General features: G+C 45.7%; 1 protein-coding gene across 2 annotated transcripts; it reads left to right on the top strand.

Moving 5' to 3' along the window:
• Positions 1-602: 602 nt before the first annotated feature.
• Positions 603-14531, top strand: LOC111223198 (ephrin-A1-like). Of its 2 annotated transcripts, none has more exons than XM_022747254.1 (5): positions 603-907; positions 11722-12017; positions 12827-12892; positions 13008-13103; positions 13230-14531. In XM_022747254.1, the coding sequence occupies exons 1-5, from the start codon at positions 810-812 to the stop codon at positions 13355-13357; spliced, it is 684 nt and encodes a 227-aa protein (XP_022602975.1). In that variant the 5' UTR covers positions 603-809; the 3' UTR covers positions 13358-14531. The 2 variants fall into 2 exon arrangements, with proteins under 2 accessions (XP_022602975.1, XP_022602976.1); XM_022747255.1 differs by having other exon boundaries at positions 13233-14531.
• The last annotated feature ends 205 nt before the right edge of the window (positions 14532-14736 follow it).

Below are 14736 nucleotides of genomic sequence, written 5' to 3' on the forward strand. Positions count from 1 at the left end.
AAATACAAGAAAATAATGTTTTGCAGCCTGTAATGTCTCATTTACAATGTATCAATGAGCTGTTTAATTAACTCTGCAGGTATTTTTTATGTGTCTCTCCTGTGGGACTTTCATTTATAGGCAACATAGAAGCAAATATCATCAAAAATTGATCACATGAATGAATGATGATATTATACTATATATTATACTTGTTTATAACCTTCCTGCAAAAATAATACAGGCAATTAATACGTATTAATGGTTGTAGCTATTCTGAAATTATATTAAGTATAGGCAATTGTAGGATAGTGGAAGTGTAACATTTTACTATGTTCGGAGATTACCATAGAGTATGATGAGGTTACTGCAACAAACACACGTTCAACAGGTGCCTGCGAATATGATATTGCAAAAATCCTGACATAGAAATCACAGTCATTGTTTTCAAAATGTGATACAGACTCATCCAGACACTGTACTCACAGTACATGCGGAGAAAGCTCGCGTCTCTCGGACAGCCCTCTGATTGGTCTCCTCTGGTGCAGGAGGCGGGGCTCGCGGCTGTGGGCGTTTCACAAAACCAGCCTCCACGCAGCTCAAGCTTTCATTCACCACGGATTTGTCGAGTTAACCTGATCTCTCTGCAGTTTTCATTCCTCTACGAATCTACTTGCTTTTTTTTTCTTTTAGAGCGTAAGCGTGCGTAAAGTGCTTCTGTGAGCGTGCAGTCTCCAGGTGCGCGGACCATCTCTTCTCGGTAAACTTTTTTTTTTTTTTTGCACAACCTACCTGAGTTGTGTCTCCTCTCTGCACGCCTCCTCTCCACCATGGATTTGGTTTGGGTTGTAGGCTTCGTTGTGAGCGTCTGCGCCTGGTTTGCTTCAGCGGAGCGGCACAGTGTCTACTGGAACAGCACGAACCCAAAGTAAATATCTCTTTTAATTTGTACCTTCTCGATTTTAATTCAGTGCTCTTGAACCCACCCGTTGCACTCACTTCTTTATTTATCAACGCTTAACCAAGCCTGTTTGGCATCTTAAACATAAACGAACTTTTAACCTAATTCTCGGAGCGGTGCAGATGATAATGATCCATATTCAGATGCATCGGATTGGAGCAGTTGCACCTCATGCATATGCAGAGAGCTTGTTGTGATGAATTTGTGATGGAAGCAACTGGCTGTTGTTGTGATGATAATGCAAGATAGTTAGAGAGAGTCTTTCTCTCCCCCTCCCTCCCCCTCCCTCTCTCTGCCTTTCTGTGCTCGGACCTGTTATTATGGTGCTGTTTACCTGTAATACTTTGTCTAACCTGTTCAGATTTAATCCGTTTCGCAATCTGTGTACCTGTGCTGCTGGATTAGTTACATCAGGTTATGTCATCTATTTATGTTTGTGAAGTGAATGAGCTGTTTCACCAGCACAGTCTCTGCAGGGAAGAAAGCTCCTTTTATGTGGGTGAATGTTGGGAGTTTCATGGACAGAGAAGTGCAGGGACCTACGGTCATCTTTTTTAAACATTTTTTATGTGGAGGTCAGTTTTTCCAGTTTCATTTGGTGCATCTCCTTCTTTGGACTCTTTATGTACAGTTTTTTTTTCTTACTGAGTTACTTTCTTTGTCAGAAGTCTGTGAATCTGTGTTTTCTGTTATTTCCGAATGCCTTTCATTCACGAGATTAAATTCTTCAGGGGAGAACTTAAATGTGTCCCAAGCAAGGGTTATATTTTTTGTGTTGATTTTTACGGGCCGAGCCACAGCACAACGTGTTGAAATATCTGTTGCAATATCCTCCCCATCTGACACAGAGCCCTAACCTCAGTGTGCAGTGGGAGGTTACAATATCTCCTAAATCAAGAGATATCACATGGGGTTTACGTGGCTGTCACGGAGACATAGGGGTGTTCATATTTCAAGTGGTAAGACGAGTAATAATGGTAGATGACAGAGACAGAGGAGGTAACTTGAGACCTGCCCAGTGGGTCACGCTGTGGGAGAGAGATGGATTGCTCAGGGAGGAGAAATTGGAGCTGAAATTGTTGGGGTTAGGGGCCGTTCGGCATAAGTGGGGGTCAATTAGAATTATGGTTGATGATGGCTGGGGTGAAATGGCTCGGGGTATGAAAAGGGTTAGGTTTACACACCACAAATGAACTTCTACATGCAACCACCCATAAACACGCCTGCTGACACACACACACACACACACACACATGCACACACATGGACGGGCAAGCACAAACAGAGACTCCTGGCAGACAATCACTCAATCACACACCAGGGCGCTCAATCACACCAAATGACGCCATCCGAATCAATTAGTGCTCTCTCTCCCTCTCTCTCTCTCTGGTGAGCAAACACATGTCTGGTCTTGGTTTGAAAGACCCAGATATCTAAATATTCTCTCACAAGCTTACATTCAAAACCCCTGTTTCCCTCCTGATCTCCCCTGTGGTTCAAACTACAGCATTTACTGTTCTCAGAAAGGCCATAATTACAGCAGCAAAGCCTTTCACCGAGAATCAGAATGAAGTCAAAGTCCCAGATGGAAAGGCGTTTTTGTTGTGTCCTCACTGTGGAACGACAGTAATCATTCCTGTATATATACTGGTAATCCGTCCTTTTGCACTTGCTATTTTTTTCCGGATGACTGTGCTAAATCTCTCCCTTTGGCTACTCTTAATCCTGTATTCGCAGAAAAAGCACAGAGTTTCTGAGATGTTTTTTTTTTCTTTTTTCTTTGGTACTTTTCATCATTCCCAGCAATCTGCTCTCGCCTGTGACCCGTTACTTGATACAGTGTGTTGACGTCCATCTTTTCCCTCATGAGATGTGTCTTTCCCTCCTTTTTTTGGCCTCAGTTTGTCGTTCCATCCCATTGGCCAGAAAGCTGTCGTTAATCAAATTGATCTCAGATTGATCACTTTGGTCCATGTGGTACAGGCTCATTTCCTTTTTTTTTTCCTCAGTGTGTTTGTTAAGAGATTTAGCAACACACACACACACACACACACACACACACACACACATTCATACATATACATGCACAGTTTCCCTGCTCACCACTAATTTCAGCATGTGTGCGAGCACTGCCTTGGGTCCTGCTGATTTCCAAGGTCGTGTCTTGCCTGTACTTTAACGACCGTTTTGTTTCAGCATGAGTGAAATCGTTCCCTGACGGCGTGTGTTTCAGCAGCACTTTCTGACCTTTTTACTCGCCAGTGTCTTTCTAACCATTTTTGTGCTGTGATAAGCAACAGCTTCATCACCAGCGCAGGTTTCTGATTCCCAGAAAGAGGCTGACCAGTGTGTCCAGTCAGCATGGGTAGTGTCTGTGCCGAGGATCACTCACACGTACGGCATCACCAGATCGCAGTGACTCACACGCTCTCGTACACATTAACCCAGTCATCCGCACACACTCATGCACATGTGCCACACAGTTGTGATTGATGTCGACATGGTCCCAGGAGCCCTGTGGACTCCAAAACTCCAGTGTGAGGCAATAATCTGCTCTTACACTGCTTGCCCCCCCCACCCCACCCCACCCCTCCTCTTCTTCCTCCTCCACCTCCACCACCTCCTCCACCTCCTCTGCTTTGTACCTGTCTCTCCCTCTCTCCAGCACCTCCCTCCCCCTCTTTTTGGCCAGGTTCCCTTTTCAACTTGGTTCTGTGGTCTCCAGTTCTGTGAATCTGTTAACTGTTTCATGGCTCGCTCACACACTCATCTGTTTGATCCACCGTTTATTTTAACATCATCATCATCATCATCATCATCATCATCATCATCATCATCATCATCATCATCACCTTTTCTGTAATCATTGTCACATTTTTCAGCTAATCTGCTCTAACTCTGAAGTCTTTGCTTTGCTTTGCCTTTCTAATGAGCTCTTTGATTTTGGTAATAGGGCAACATTTGCTTCCAGATTGTTTCAGTTTATCATTGCTGGCTCAGTGGTTTCATTTAATTGAACAGGCTTCTTTTTTTTGCTGCACTGGCTCAAATGAGGGAGTTATTTAAGGTATGTTTCACCCACATGAAGGATTTTTCTTGGTATTTATCCAGTCAGTATGGGTGTTTTTTTGTGAAGCTTCCCATACAAATTGGGGAATGGTCTTCACAGTGAGCCACAGAAAGAGAATAGTAACTGGTGTGACTGATTGCGGGTCAGAGTTGACTATGTGATGAAGTGGCACGGCCTCTATCAGTCTGTCAGTCATTCTGTCACGGCGGAGGTCCCTGAATACTGGCTGCCACTCAGGCCGGCCCCTCTTCACACGGCCGTGGCTCTGCCTCTGGGAAAACTTCTTCCCCCTCCTGTCTTTTCGGTCCCCTTCGCTCCTTCACCAGCTTTTATCTCAACTTTACAAGCTGTCCCTTTTCAGTCTATTATTTCCTCACCTCCAACTCTGGCTCTCGGAGAAGGGGGGAAGGAGGGAAGCATGCTAAGAGGTGTGGAATTTTTTTATCGTTCTTGGCACCCATGGCGATCCGTCACAAGGCACTTTGCCCTTTCCTTCATGCTTTTTTTTTCTCTCTCTCTCTCAGTCCTTTCCCTTAAAGCTTCCTTCTTCTACCTCCTTATGAAAGGCCACTCTAGTCTTCCCACCGAACCTGTTTCTTTTTCTTCGCCTCTTCCTGGTCTTTTCACTTGTCTGTCCATGTGTGCTTCTCCCCTCTTGAGTGTCTTGCTGCAGCGGTGGAAGTGGTCGAGCCAGTCTGAGAACTCGGGCCGTGAAAGGGGAGGAATTGAATTAAGAAAAAAACAAACGTATGTAGGTTGGAGCGTCTGTTTGCCTTCCACGTATGTGCGCGAGTGAGTGTTTGAGAGATGAAAGATAAGACTGGGCAGTCACATCGGCGGGGGTGATTAGTTGGGTGCAATAGATAAGAGATTTCTGTGATTTCCAAGTAATCTGAACCGAAGCTACTTTCCTCGAGAAACATCCTGGTTTCCCACTTCACTTCCTAATCCAGCCTTCGCTCTAAACCCACCGCACTCCCTTCCCCCTCCTGTGGGTCAGTATTCTCTCCGGTAAATTCCTGAGTCTGTTTCCATCCTTCTCTCGCTTCATCTGTCCCTCTCCCCTCCCGCCACCCTTAATCTAGTCTTGTAATCTGTCTGGTGAATTCAATCTGGGGAAAATACTCTGAGAGATTGTCAACCGGATGTTAATCGTCTCATATAGGCTCAATGATCATTGACGTGTGTTGACGTCTCTTGTCTTCCTTACGTCTGTAAAATAAGACTTTACCTCAGTAACCATATTGACGAACCTGATTCTCTTCCTGTTCAATATTCCTGCTTGTTGTAGCAGTGTGGGGAGGCAGGGGACTTGTTTTTATTGACCGCACTCGATAGTGAATCAGGCCAAAGAACCTGAACTTCCCAAAGGCGTGCTGTTGGTGTTACCAAAGTCTGCACACACTGTCTGCTGTGTGTTTTTCTGTGAAGTGCTGCACTTCCTGGCCACGTCTTTTCCCGGGAAAACTGCGTATCCTGTCTGCACAATAAACAATACAGTTCTCACACACCAACACACGCAAGACCATAAAAGTCTGTACTCATGGGTTGATTAGATTTCCCAGGCCTCGTGTGAGAAATGAATATGTTTGAACTGTGAGAATAAGTAGATTAGAAGTGATTAATAGTGATTAGTTGTTTTTATGAGGGATGTGCTCAACTGTCGAGCCTCCAGGACGATTTGGGATCCGCCTGCCATTCTGTCAGATCTCTCTCTGCCTCTATTTGGGATTGTCCTCTGATCAGTGTCACCCCGGTCAACCCCGCCGCTTCTCTGTCCCCTGTCCATCGCCAGGCCTCTTCCTTATCTACGCGGCAGACTTCCCCTGCACCTTCCCACTCCGCTCCTCCTTCTGTGCGCCGCTTCAATCCCACACAAAAATCGCAGCGGAACAAAAAGCTCCATTAGTACACAGATTTATGATTACGAGTAGAGCCTACACTTTCTCTGGTGGTTTGTGTGAGGAAGAGATACAGAGAGTGTGTGTGTGTGTGTGTGTGTGTGTGTGTGTGTGTGTGTGTGTGTGTGCGCGTGTCCTCCAGAATTGTTTGTCAAGTCTTGGTGACATTCAGTGAACCAACAGCGTATACTATGTGTTTGAGTGAGGAAGAATTAGCTCGCAAGAGTCAGATACTATCTCTGAAAATGAACCATTGTGTTTGTTTTGTTGTTTAAATAATGTTCATTGTGTAACTTTTGTTTTTTTCTTGACTTTTTTTTTTTTTATCCTGTTTGTTGAAAGTCTAGATTCAGTGTGTAAACATGTCCCCACAGCTAATACTGCTACCCCCTAGAGGTCAGTCGTATTACTACCATTTTTTACTACAGGATACCTGTAAGCAACAGCTGCTGCCGCTACTGCATTTAGAAATCAAAAAACTGTGGCCTGTATTCACACATAGCACATTCCCCATGGGTTTCATTAAGATAGAAGCTCAGACTATGTTTGCTGAAAAATAAAACACAACAGAGCACTAAAGCAAAATCTAGCAAAATTGATTTTCTTGCGCAGGTATTTGCCTCCTGAGAAATGTGATGTCGGTGGTGACCTTTCTGCTCTGGCCCTCACAAGATACAAATGGCCCAGGGGACGACGTGAGACAGTTGGAAAGAGCATATGTATTCATCTAAGCCTCCTTAGTGCGGCGGAATCAGCCAATTATTTCTCTGCTGGATTTAAAGCTTTGTCATTTTGCTGTGTGGCCAAAGGAGCTCGGTGAGTTCAGCCAGGAACGCCGGCAGAATTACCAATGATCCGGAAGGACAAAGGTTGAATGGCGAACGGGAGAAAGCTGATTGAGATGGATGACAAAAAGTCACATGATGCAAAGAATGAAAGCTGGAATATTATGTTAAAAAGGGAGGAGCTGAAAGAGTTGGGGCATATTTGTTTCTATGGCGACCCCAGTATACCCACGCTGCATTGTGCTTGGCTTTGCAAACTGTGGGTCAGAAAGTTGCATGTTTGGAATACCACCAGGACAGGTTGTGATTGGTTCAGCAAGTCTGGGTTTGGAGGGGGGAGGGAGGGACAAAGTTGACATGAGGATCTGGTTTGCTTATTGAGTGATGAAAGACGGACAGAGAGTGGGAGGGCACGGCTGACACTGATGGATGAATAGATAGACAGATGAAACAAAAAGACTTTTAAGTCATAACATTAAACAGTCACGCTTAACTAAGCTCACGGTGCAGCTCCCATGTGCTGTGATGTGCCACCTCCCTCGTGGAGTCACATACTGTAGCTTTCACACATATATCTTGAAAGAAACCGCTCCCTTATGTCTTTCATTATACTGTTAACACCTCTCACTTTTCCCTCTGGAACAATGGACACACTTACACACACACACACACACACACACACACACACACACACACTCACACACTCATAGTCAGTGTGGCTCTTTTTCAACTCCAAAACTCCAGTGTAAAGGAGTAATACCCCTTCTCTATGTGAGAACAATAGAGAATAAAAAAAAAGCCCCACCCTGCCTGTCTCACCCCTTGCTCTGTACCCAGGGCCTCGGCCCCTGCTCTGGGCCTCGCTGTCCACTCTAAGCCCCTGTATTAAGCAGGGTCTGGTGCTGATGAATAGAACCCAGCTCAGCCTCTGCTCAACTCAATAATCCAGGCTTGGACGAGCCGATTAGGTGGTCCCTACATTCCGGTTCACTCATCTGTGACGTAGGCCAGTCCCCTTTTGGGTCACACCAGTGGCGTGTGTAAAACCTGGGAGGAAAATAACCATGTTTATGTGCTGTGTTGGGCCTCTGAGAGACAGGTTAAGTAGACTAGAGCTCCTGTTTTTAGTTGCAGTGGTCAGATATGTGGAGTTTGTCTTGCAACAGCATTTTTAGACTTTAAAATAGATCTTTAAACAGAGTGATGCATAGCATCCGACTATAGAATTTAAAGCGTATAAGGCAGCTTCTTACTGGGTGCCGGTGTGTAAAATTCTCCGGTGCTGACTTGGCGATTGTCCGACCTTTGATCCACATCGCGGCCTCTTCGCCTCTGAGCTCCGGAATTCCACAGGGCGATAGAGTGCAGAGATGAGAGGGTGATGGATGGATGAAAGGAGGGGGTAGAGGTGCAGAAGAAAGCAAAACGCTGGCCAGAGAGATTAAAGAAGAGAGATTAGACTCATGCTCCTGAAGAGGCTCCAATAAATCAGGAATTCCTTCTTTGGAGAGAGGGAAGAGTAGCCGGGAACAGTCTGTAGTCTATTTTTCACCACAGTCACTCTCACACATACACACACACACACACACTTGACCACTTGATAGTCCCTCACTGCTATCTTCATCGTTCATTATTGGCATTCATTATCTACCTTATCACAGCTGAAACACACTCCCAGATTCCTCTGAGCCCTGCAAACGCAACACACACAGACTCCAAAACAAACAATCCCATATTTAAATACCTCAGGCTGAGACAGACACGCATGCACACAATCCTCGCTGCATGTCTGCCATAGCTCCACAAATCATCCTTAACTAGAGAATACAACAACTCCTCCATGCTGCTGCTTCTGCTGAGGCTCCAAGTGTCGCCGTCATTAAAAGAGAGCATCCTAGGATAAACAATGGGAATAAATCAGCCTATTGACACACAGAGGGAAACAGTCAGCAAGAGGGAAATAACAAGGGACACACACTGGGGGAGACAGAGGGAAAGAGGATTTTGTCTGCTGAAGTGAAGGTGGCATGATTTGACTTTGCTAGCTAAACCTTTTCACACAGAGGCCGGAGCTCTCTTTGAAGTGCGTTACTCCGATCAGTTAATTAAGCTGATGATGTGGAACGTTTCAATGCAGAGGCGTTAGAGGGGAACAAAAGGCAGCAGGATAATTAAAACTATTTGCCATTAATAAAAGGCGCTAGCCAGCCTCCCCGGGTGCGTATTCAGCCGCTGTCCTCTCTGCTAAGTGAGGTATTCCATCAGCGCGGGCGCATTGTGAATAGAGACACTGTATGAAACAGTGGCATTGATAAAGCAACTGTAGCGCTCACACAGAAACACTTACTGAGAGAAACTTCAAAAGCCATTCCCAACTCAAGCCCTTTGACCCCCCCCCCTCCCCTCCCACGCCTATTCATACCCTCTGCCCCCCCCCAAACTCTCAGCCTAAAGGGGCTGGGAAGTGGGGAGCACGAGGGCATAATTACCCCCCTCCGGGGCAACTTTAATACCCTTTTTTGTGTTTTAATTGTACCCCCCTTCGACCCCCTTTTGATGAACACATTGGGACCATACCACAACCAGTTTGTAATCAGGGCGAGGGTGAGGGTGGGAGTGGGTGCAGGGAGTTTGTTTGTGTGTGTGTTTTCAGTGTTTGCGAGGGGATGATAACTCTGTCAGGCAAAAGCAGACAACAGTGTTTGTTCAATAGTGTTATCGATTCGACTGGAATTGAAAGTGGCAGGGGGAAAAAACACTTTAGCGCCAATCTGGTAAACAGAGCGTGGCAGGCAAACTGCAGATAAGCATTAAGCTGTCTGGACCATGGCAAAATGATAATTATTGCTCTCTACCCCCTGAAAGTTGGCTGGAGCACACTATTATCAGCACAGTTAGATGGAAGTTTCATCAGTATACTAAAAAGGTGCTTGTTTTCCAACGGCCCCGTGTTGCTGTTGTAATGGTGTTGCCTGCCGGCTAATCTGGTCATCAGTATTGAGGGAATGCAGTCAGGCGGAGAGGGGGAAAGAGATGGGGGGTGGGGGTGGCGGTAGGCGGGTGTGTGGGGTGGGGGGCAGGAGTCAGGGCCCGGGGTTTGGAGCCACAGCGTCTGTCCTTTTTACCAGGGGGTACCAGGGAGACCCCTGGCAACAAACAACAACACCAGCTAACGAGCGTCGGGGGCCCGTGCCTGTGCACTTTGATCGTTAGTCACACATATGGACCGTGTCACACAAAGTCAAACTCACCAAATGCTACTTGTTACATTTTAGGAGGTTTGATGAGAAAACACCAGTTTTTTCAAAGACAAATCCACTTGAGGAAAGAAATGCCCTCAGTGGCTTTTTTCTTACTGAAGGTGTCAGTTTAGCACTCAGTAGGCTTTTTATTTCAGAACTAACAACTCTGTGAGATCTGTAGATCTGATTAAATAGCAGCCGGTAATTTAGCTCAACACTCGCTGGCTGCCTCTTCTTTGAGCTGCTGAAAGCCTGCCGAACCATGCATGTATTCATTGCAAAAGCAACAAAACCCTATATTAGACACACATTCTCCCTGTGTGTTGTGAAAATATTTGAGTCTGTTGAATTTCATCCATTCTCAGGGAACCCCTGGTGATCTAGAACAGTAGGAGACGGTAAACTGATAGGCATCGCCTGGGAGCTCAGTACCAAGGGAGGAGGTGTGTGTGTGTGTGTGTGTGTGTGTGTCCGTTTGTGTGTGCGTGTGTGTGTGTCTGTGTGTGTGTGTGTGTGCGTGTGTGTGTGTGGGTTCGGTGGGTGCAAATAGTAGGTAGCTACTGCTTTGGGTTGTTGATAGATGGGAATAACTGGGAAGTGTGTGTGAGTTTGTGTGTGTTGCCAGCGGCCAGCTACCGCTCCAGGCCGGTGATAGATGGCTTTGGCTGAGAAGAGAGCATTAGCTGTGAGCCGCCCCTGGAGCAGTCACTCAGTCAGGGGGAAGGGGACAAAGCTGTAATGCTTTTAGTGACGATTCCCTGGAGATAAACTCATAATATCTTTGAAAGAAAATCCAGAAGGAGGAAGGAATTATGGACAGTTGGGATGAGGCCAATTTACTCTGCCTCAGGGTTTGCTAAACTGTTTTTTAGATTGGCTAAACTTTGTCTCTGCGCTGTGTATATGTGGACATTAGAAACAGGCTGAAATGCCAAAATGTTTTCCCTGGGTGCTCTTTGACCCAGGCCTAAGAGGAGAGGGAGGACATTTGGTTTACTTAAAGACCATCGTAAAGAGGGTGGAGAGGGTGGAGGAGTGAAGGGAGGGATGCAGGGAGGAATGGAGGGGAGGCAGACAGTCTGACTGTGTCTCTCTGTGTTTGTAATGAGAGGGAGTGTGGTGGGAGACAGTTACAGGCCGTCACCAGACTCATGTTGTATTCGTCTGCTTGTCTCCCTAACCCTAATGTATGGGCTAAAACATATGCGACCTTTATTTTTAACCATGACCCAATCTCAAGTAAACTCAGGTGCGTTTTCGCATTTGTCATTATGCATTCTGTTTGTGCGTGTGTGCGTGTGTGTGTGTGTGTGTAGCCCAGCAGATGTCGATATCCATCTCCTGTCTTGACGGGCTAACTGACTGCTAATGTTTCTCTGTAAACATCATTCAACTCCTGTGGGACATGGGATCAATGTGCACTCAGTGCTAACTCTGAACACAGCAGCAAGCAGCAGCAGCTACACTGGCCTCACGTTCATCCATATTTATGCGCATGTTCTCTGCAGATCACTCTTCCCCTTATTGCGTTTTCCCTCTTCATTCCACCCCAATACACACATACATCCTCACACACAAACACTCACTCTTTCCTGCTCTCTATCTCTCATTCCCAGGCCGCTAAGTCTTTCCTCTGATTTCCCTGTTGTACACTGGCGTGTAGCCGATCAATATATAATCACAGGTTTTGAGGCTTATATTTATTACCGCTCTGTTGCTATAACCACGGTTATCAGTCTCCTGCCACTTGTGTAACTGTTCTCCTCTGCCTCCTTCCCCGCAGGTTTCTATGGGACGACTATGCTGTAGAGGTGAAGCTCAATGACTACCTGGACATCGTCTGCCCCCATTACCCGGAGGGTGAGGTGCCATTGCTGGATGCTGAGCGATACGTGCTCTACATGGTGGAGCGCGAGGACTACGAATCCTGCAAGCCCCAATCATACGACCAGATGCGTTGGGAGTGTGGCCATCCGTTTGCCCCTCACGCCCCTGAGAAGTTCTCTGAAAAGTTCCAGCGGTTTACTCCATTTACTCTAGGAAAGGAGTTTCGTCAAGGAGAAAGCTACTATTATATCTGTAAGTGTCACTTTAGCTTTCTCACAGATTTGTCACTGTGTTTGCCAGATTTGTCAGAGTTTACATCTATACTAGCAGGTCTGCGCTAATGTCAACTCACTAACGTGTCAGAATGTGCGACGTCAATGTGCTGATGTTTGAACGGTGATTGAATGGATCACCAATGACAGTCCATCCAAGAGTTATCAACACATTACACTCTAAACCTCATCATAGAGGCAAAAGAGATCAGGTGATCACCAAAGTCATTACAAATCACAATGTGTACAACATTTAATGGCTTTCCATCCAATATTATATCATTTTTGAGAGGTTTCGATTAGAAACTGTCGTCACCCCCCCCCCCGCAGGCCCGTGCCACTGGCATGGCTAAAAATCTCTGCCCTCATAAGGAAGTCTGACGAGGGCAAAGCTCTGTGGTTTTTTTGTATGTTTGTGTACTAGCTGTGATATGCTGGGGTTTGGTGGCCAGCTCCGTGAGCTTTGCATGGACGTGAACTGGGGTGTCAGCTCAGTTTGCCAAGTTTATACAATATACTTCCCTGCTAGAATGTGACCACAAAGAGCAAGCAATGTTGTCACCCTGACCATGGCTGTAATTAGCTAAACGGCAGGACAAGACACACTCTGCCTGGTCACAGATGGCTACCTAAAGCTTTGTCCCTGCGTCTGCCTGCTGCCAAGTGCGCGCGTGTGTGTGTGTGTGTTTGTGTGTGTGTTTGTGTGAAGGTAGATTAAGGGGCCAGAGGAGGATAAGTGCATTAGTTAGGATGTTGACGCCTGTGTTGTTTCTTCCCTGTTCCCTGCAGCCAAACCTTTGCACCACCATGGACAGGAGTGCCTCAGGCTCAGGGTGGACGTCGTGGCCGCTGATGGTAAGTTTAACCGCCCTCCTGGATGTAAGGCGAGCAGCGTAATCACCTGTAATCGTCGTGGTAGCCTATTGCAAGATCCAGCAGAGAAATTGATGGGATTTTTCTTTTCCTTCAGGCTCTCAAGAGGCCAGAGTGGCTAAAGGAGGCACAGGCGGGGCTGGAGTTGGAGCCGGGGGTGGGGCTCACAACCCATCCAACAGACTGCCAGCAGGTATGTTGACCAACCCTGCGTCCTCTCTAATTATCCCTGACCTTAAAACAGTCCAGGTACACTCAGGATTACATTGGGGTGTAAATATGTGGTAGTAATGTGTCCTCTTTATCTCCCATCCTCAAGCAGATGACCCAGTGGTAATCCTGCCAGACGTCCAGAAGAGTGTACGGACAAACTCCGCAGTGGCAGCTACATCCCTCTCAATCCTCTCATTGCTAGTCCCATTTTCGTTACTGCTGTTGTTGCACTGAGAGCACATGAAAGGACTGCTGTTGGCAGACTTTTTTTTTTCAGGGACTACAATGAAGATAGTCTGTGGGGATGAGACCACTGACTCAAAAAGACATGCCCAGTGCTGGCCACAGGGAGAGAGTTTTGAAGCTTGCAAAGTACGGATGGACTCACTTGCACAACATGTGCTGAGTAATTCAGAGCATTTGAGGCGAAGTATGTGTGCTTCGTCTCATTTTATTCAAAAGGTGACGGTATTTTTTTCTTGGAAAGACCAAGCTCTCCTTGAAATGTATTTTCAGGGGCTCTCTCCAAAGCACATTGGATGATAATCCTCGAAGAAAATATGAAGAAGCGGAAGAAAAAGTGGCCGAAGAACAATCAAAAGCAAAGACACCAACTCTGTTTAGAATTATATAGATATAAATTTAGATGGGAATAAATCCGCATGGAAAAATAATCTCTTACCTTTTGAGCCAAAGATCAGTCATCTCTCCAAACTTGTACACTATTCCACCCTTGAGTATTGTGTACTATCTGTTGTATTGTTATCGTAATGGTATTGAGTGGCATTGATGTCCCAAGTGATTACTTTCTCTAAATGTAGCATTGACAAACACGGGGGCTGTTCTCATCACAACCATTCCTTTGCAAACTCCACCATGTGCTTATATACTGTAGCACTAATACTGCACAGTACAGACACACTAACACACACTCCACATCAGTGTTACACGCAGACACACACACAGACATCGGGCGGTGAAACACATGAAAACACATACTACATTGAACTGTGTTACTTGTACATTCTGTGAAGATAATTTATAACGTTTGCAGCTCAGATGTTTTACTGTATATAACCATGTGATTATGAAAGGAAACGTTGACTGTTGGCAACGGGGGGGGGGGGCTTTTTCTCTCTCCCTCTCTCCTGGTAGAGTTAGTACTTGTGTGAAAGGAAAAATGTGTGTATTGAAGTGAGAGTAAGAGAATGCACGCGAGCTAGGGAACGATTGATTGAAAGCGTGATGGGACAAAATGTTTTTCTGCCAAAAGCAAACACTGAGATGTTGTGTGTATTGCAGAGAGGCGGGACTTCTCTGTTTGTTGGATCTTGCCCCTGTATTGGTTAAACTATCTGACATGAAGAGCTGGTATCACGTCTTTTTTTTTTTTTTTTTTTTTTTTTTTTTTTTTTAACAGCAGGATCCACCCCCTGTGTATCATGGTGCTTTCCTTCATGTTCCCAACCCCAGGCAGAAAACATGCAAAAAACAAAAAACAAAATAACATCTAAACACAAAGTGAAATAATCAGTTATTTAGACTTTCAGAATAATCATCACAGTTCTGGATTTTTTGAAAACGTTATAGTCACCAGTTCACAACAGACAAGA

Source organism: Seriola dumerili, unplaced genomic scaffold (genome assembly GCF_002260705.1).
Source record: "Seriola dumerili isolate Sdu_G_001 unplaced genomic scaffold, Sdu_1.0 BDQW01000110.1, whole genome shotgun sequence".
Classification (NCBI taxonomy): Eukaryota; Metazoa; Chordata; class Actinopteri; order Carangiformes; family Carangidae; genus Seriola; species Seriola dumerili.

What these genes read in the sequence shown, in the direction of transcription:
- LOC111223198 (XM_022747254.1), top strand. Translation starts at nt 810, where the DNA reads ATGGATTTGGTTTGGGTTGTAGGCTTCGTTGTGAGCGTCTGCGCCTGG. An exon ending in TGGAACAGCACGAACCCAAA is followed by an intron (nt 908 to 11,721) that starts GTAAATATCTCT and finishes CCTTCCCCGCAG; the next exon opens with GTTTCTATGGGACGACTATG. An exon ending in GGACGTCGTGGCCGCTGATG is followed by an intron (nt 12,893 to 13,007) that starts GTAAGTTTAACC and finishes CTTTTCCTTCAG; the next exon opens with GCTCTCAAGAGGCCAGAGTG.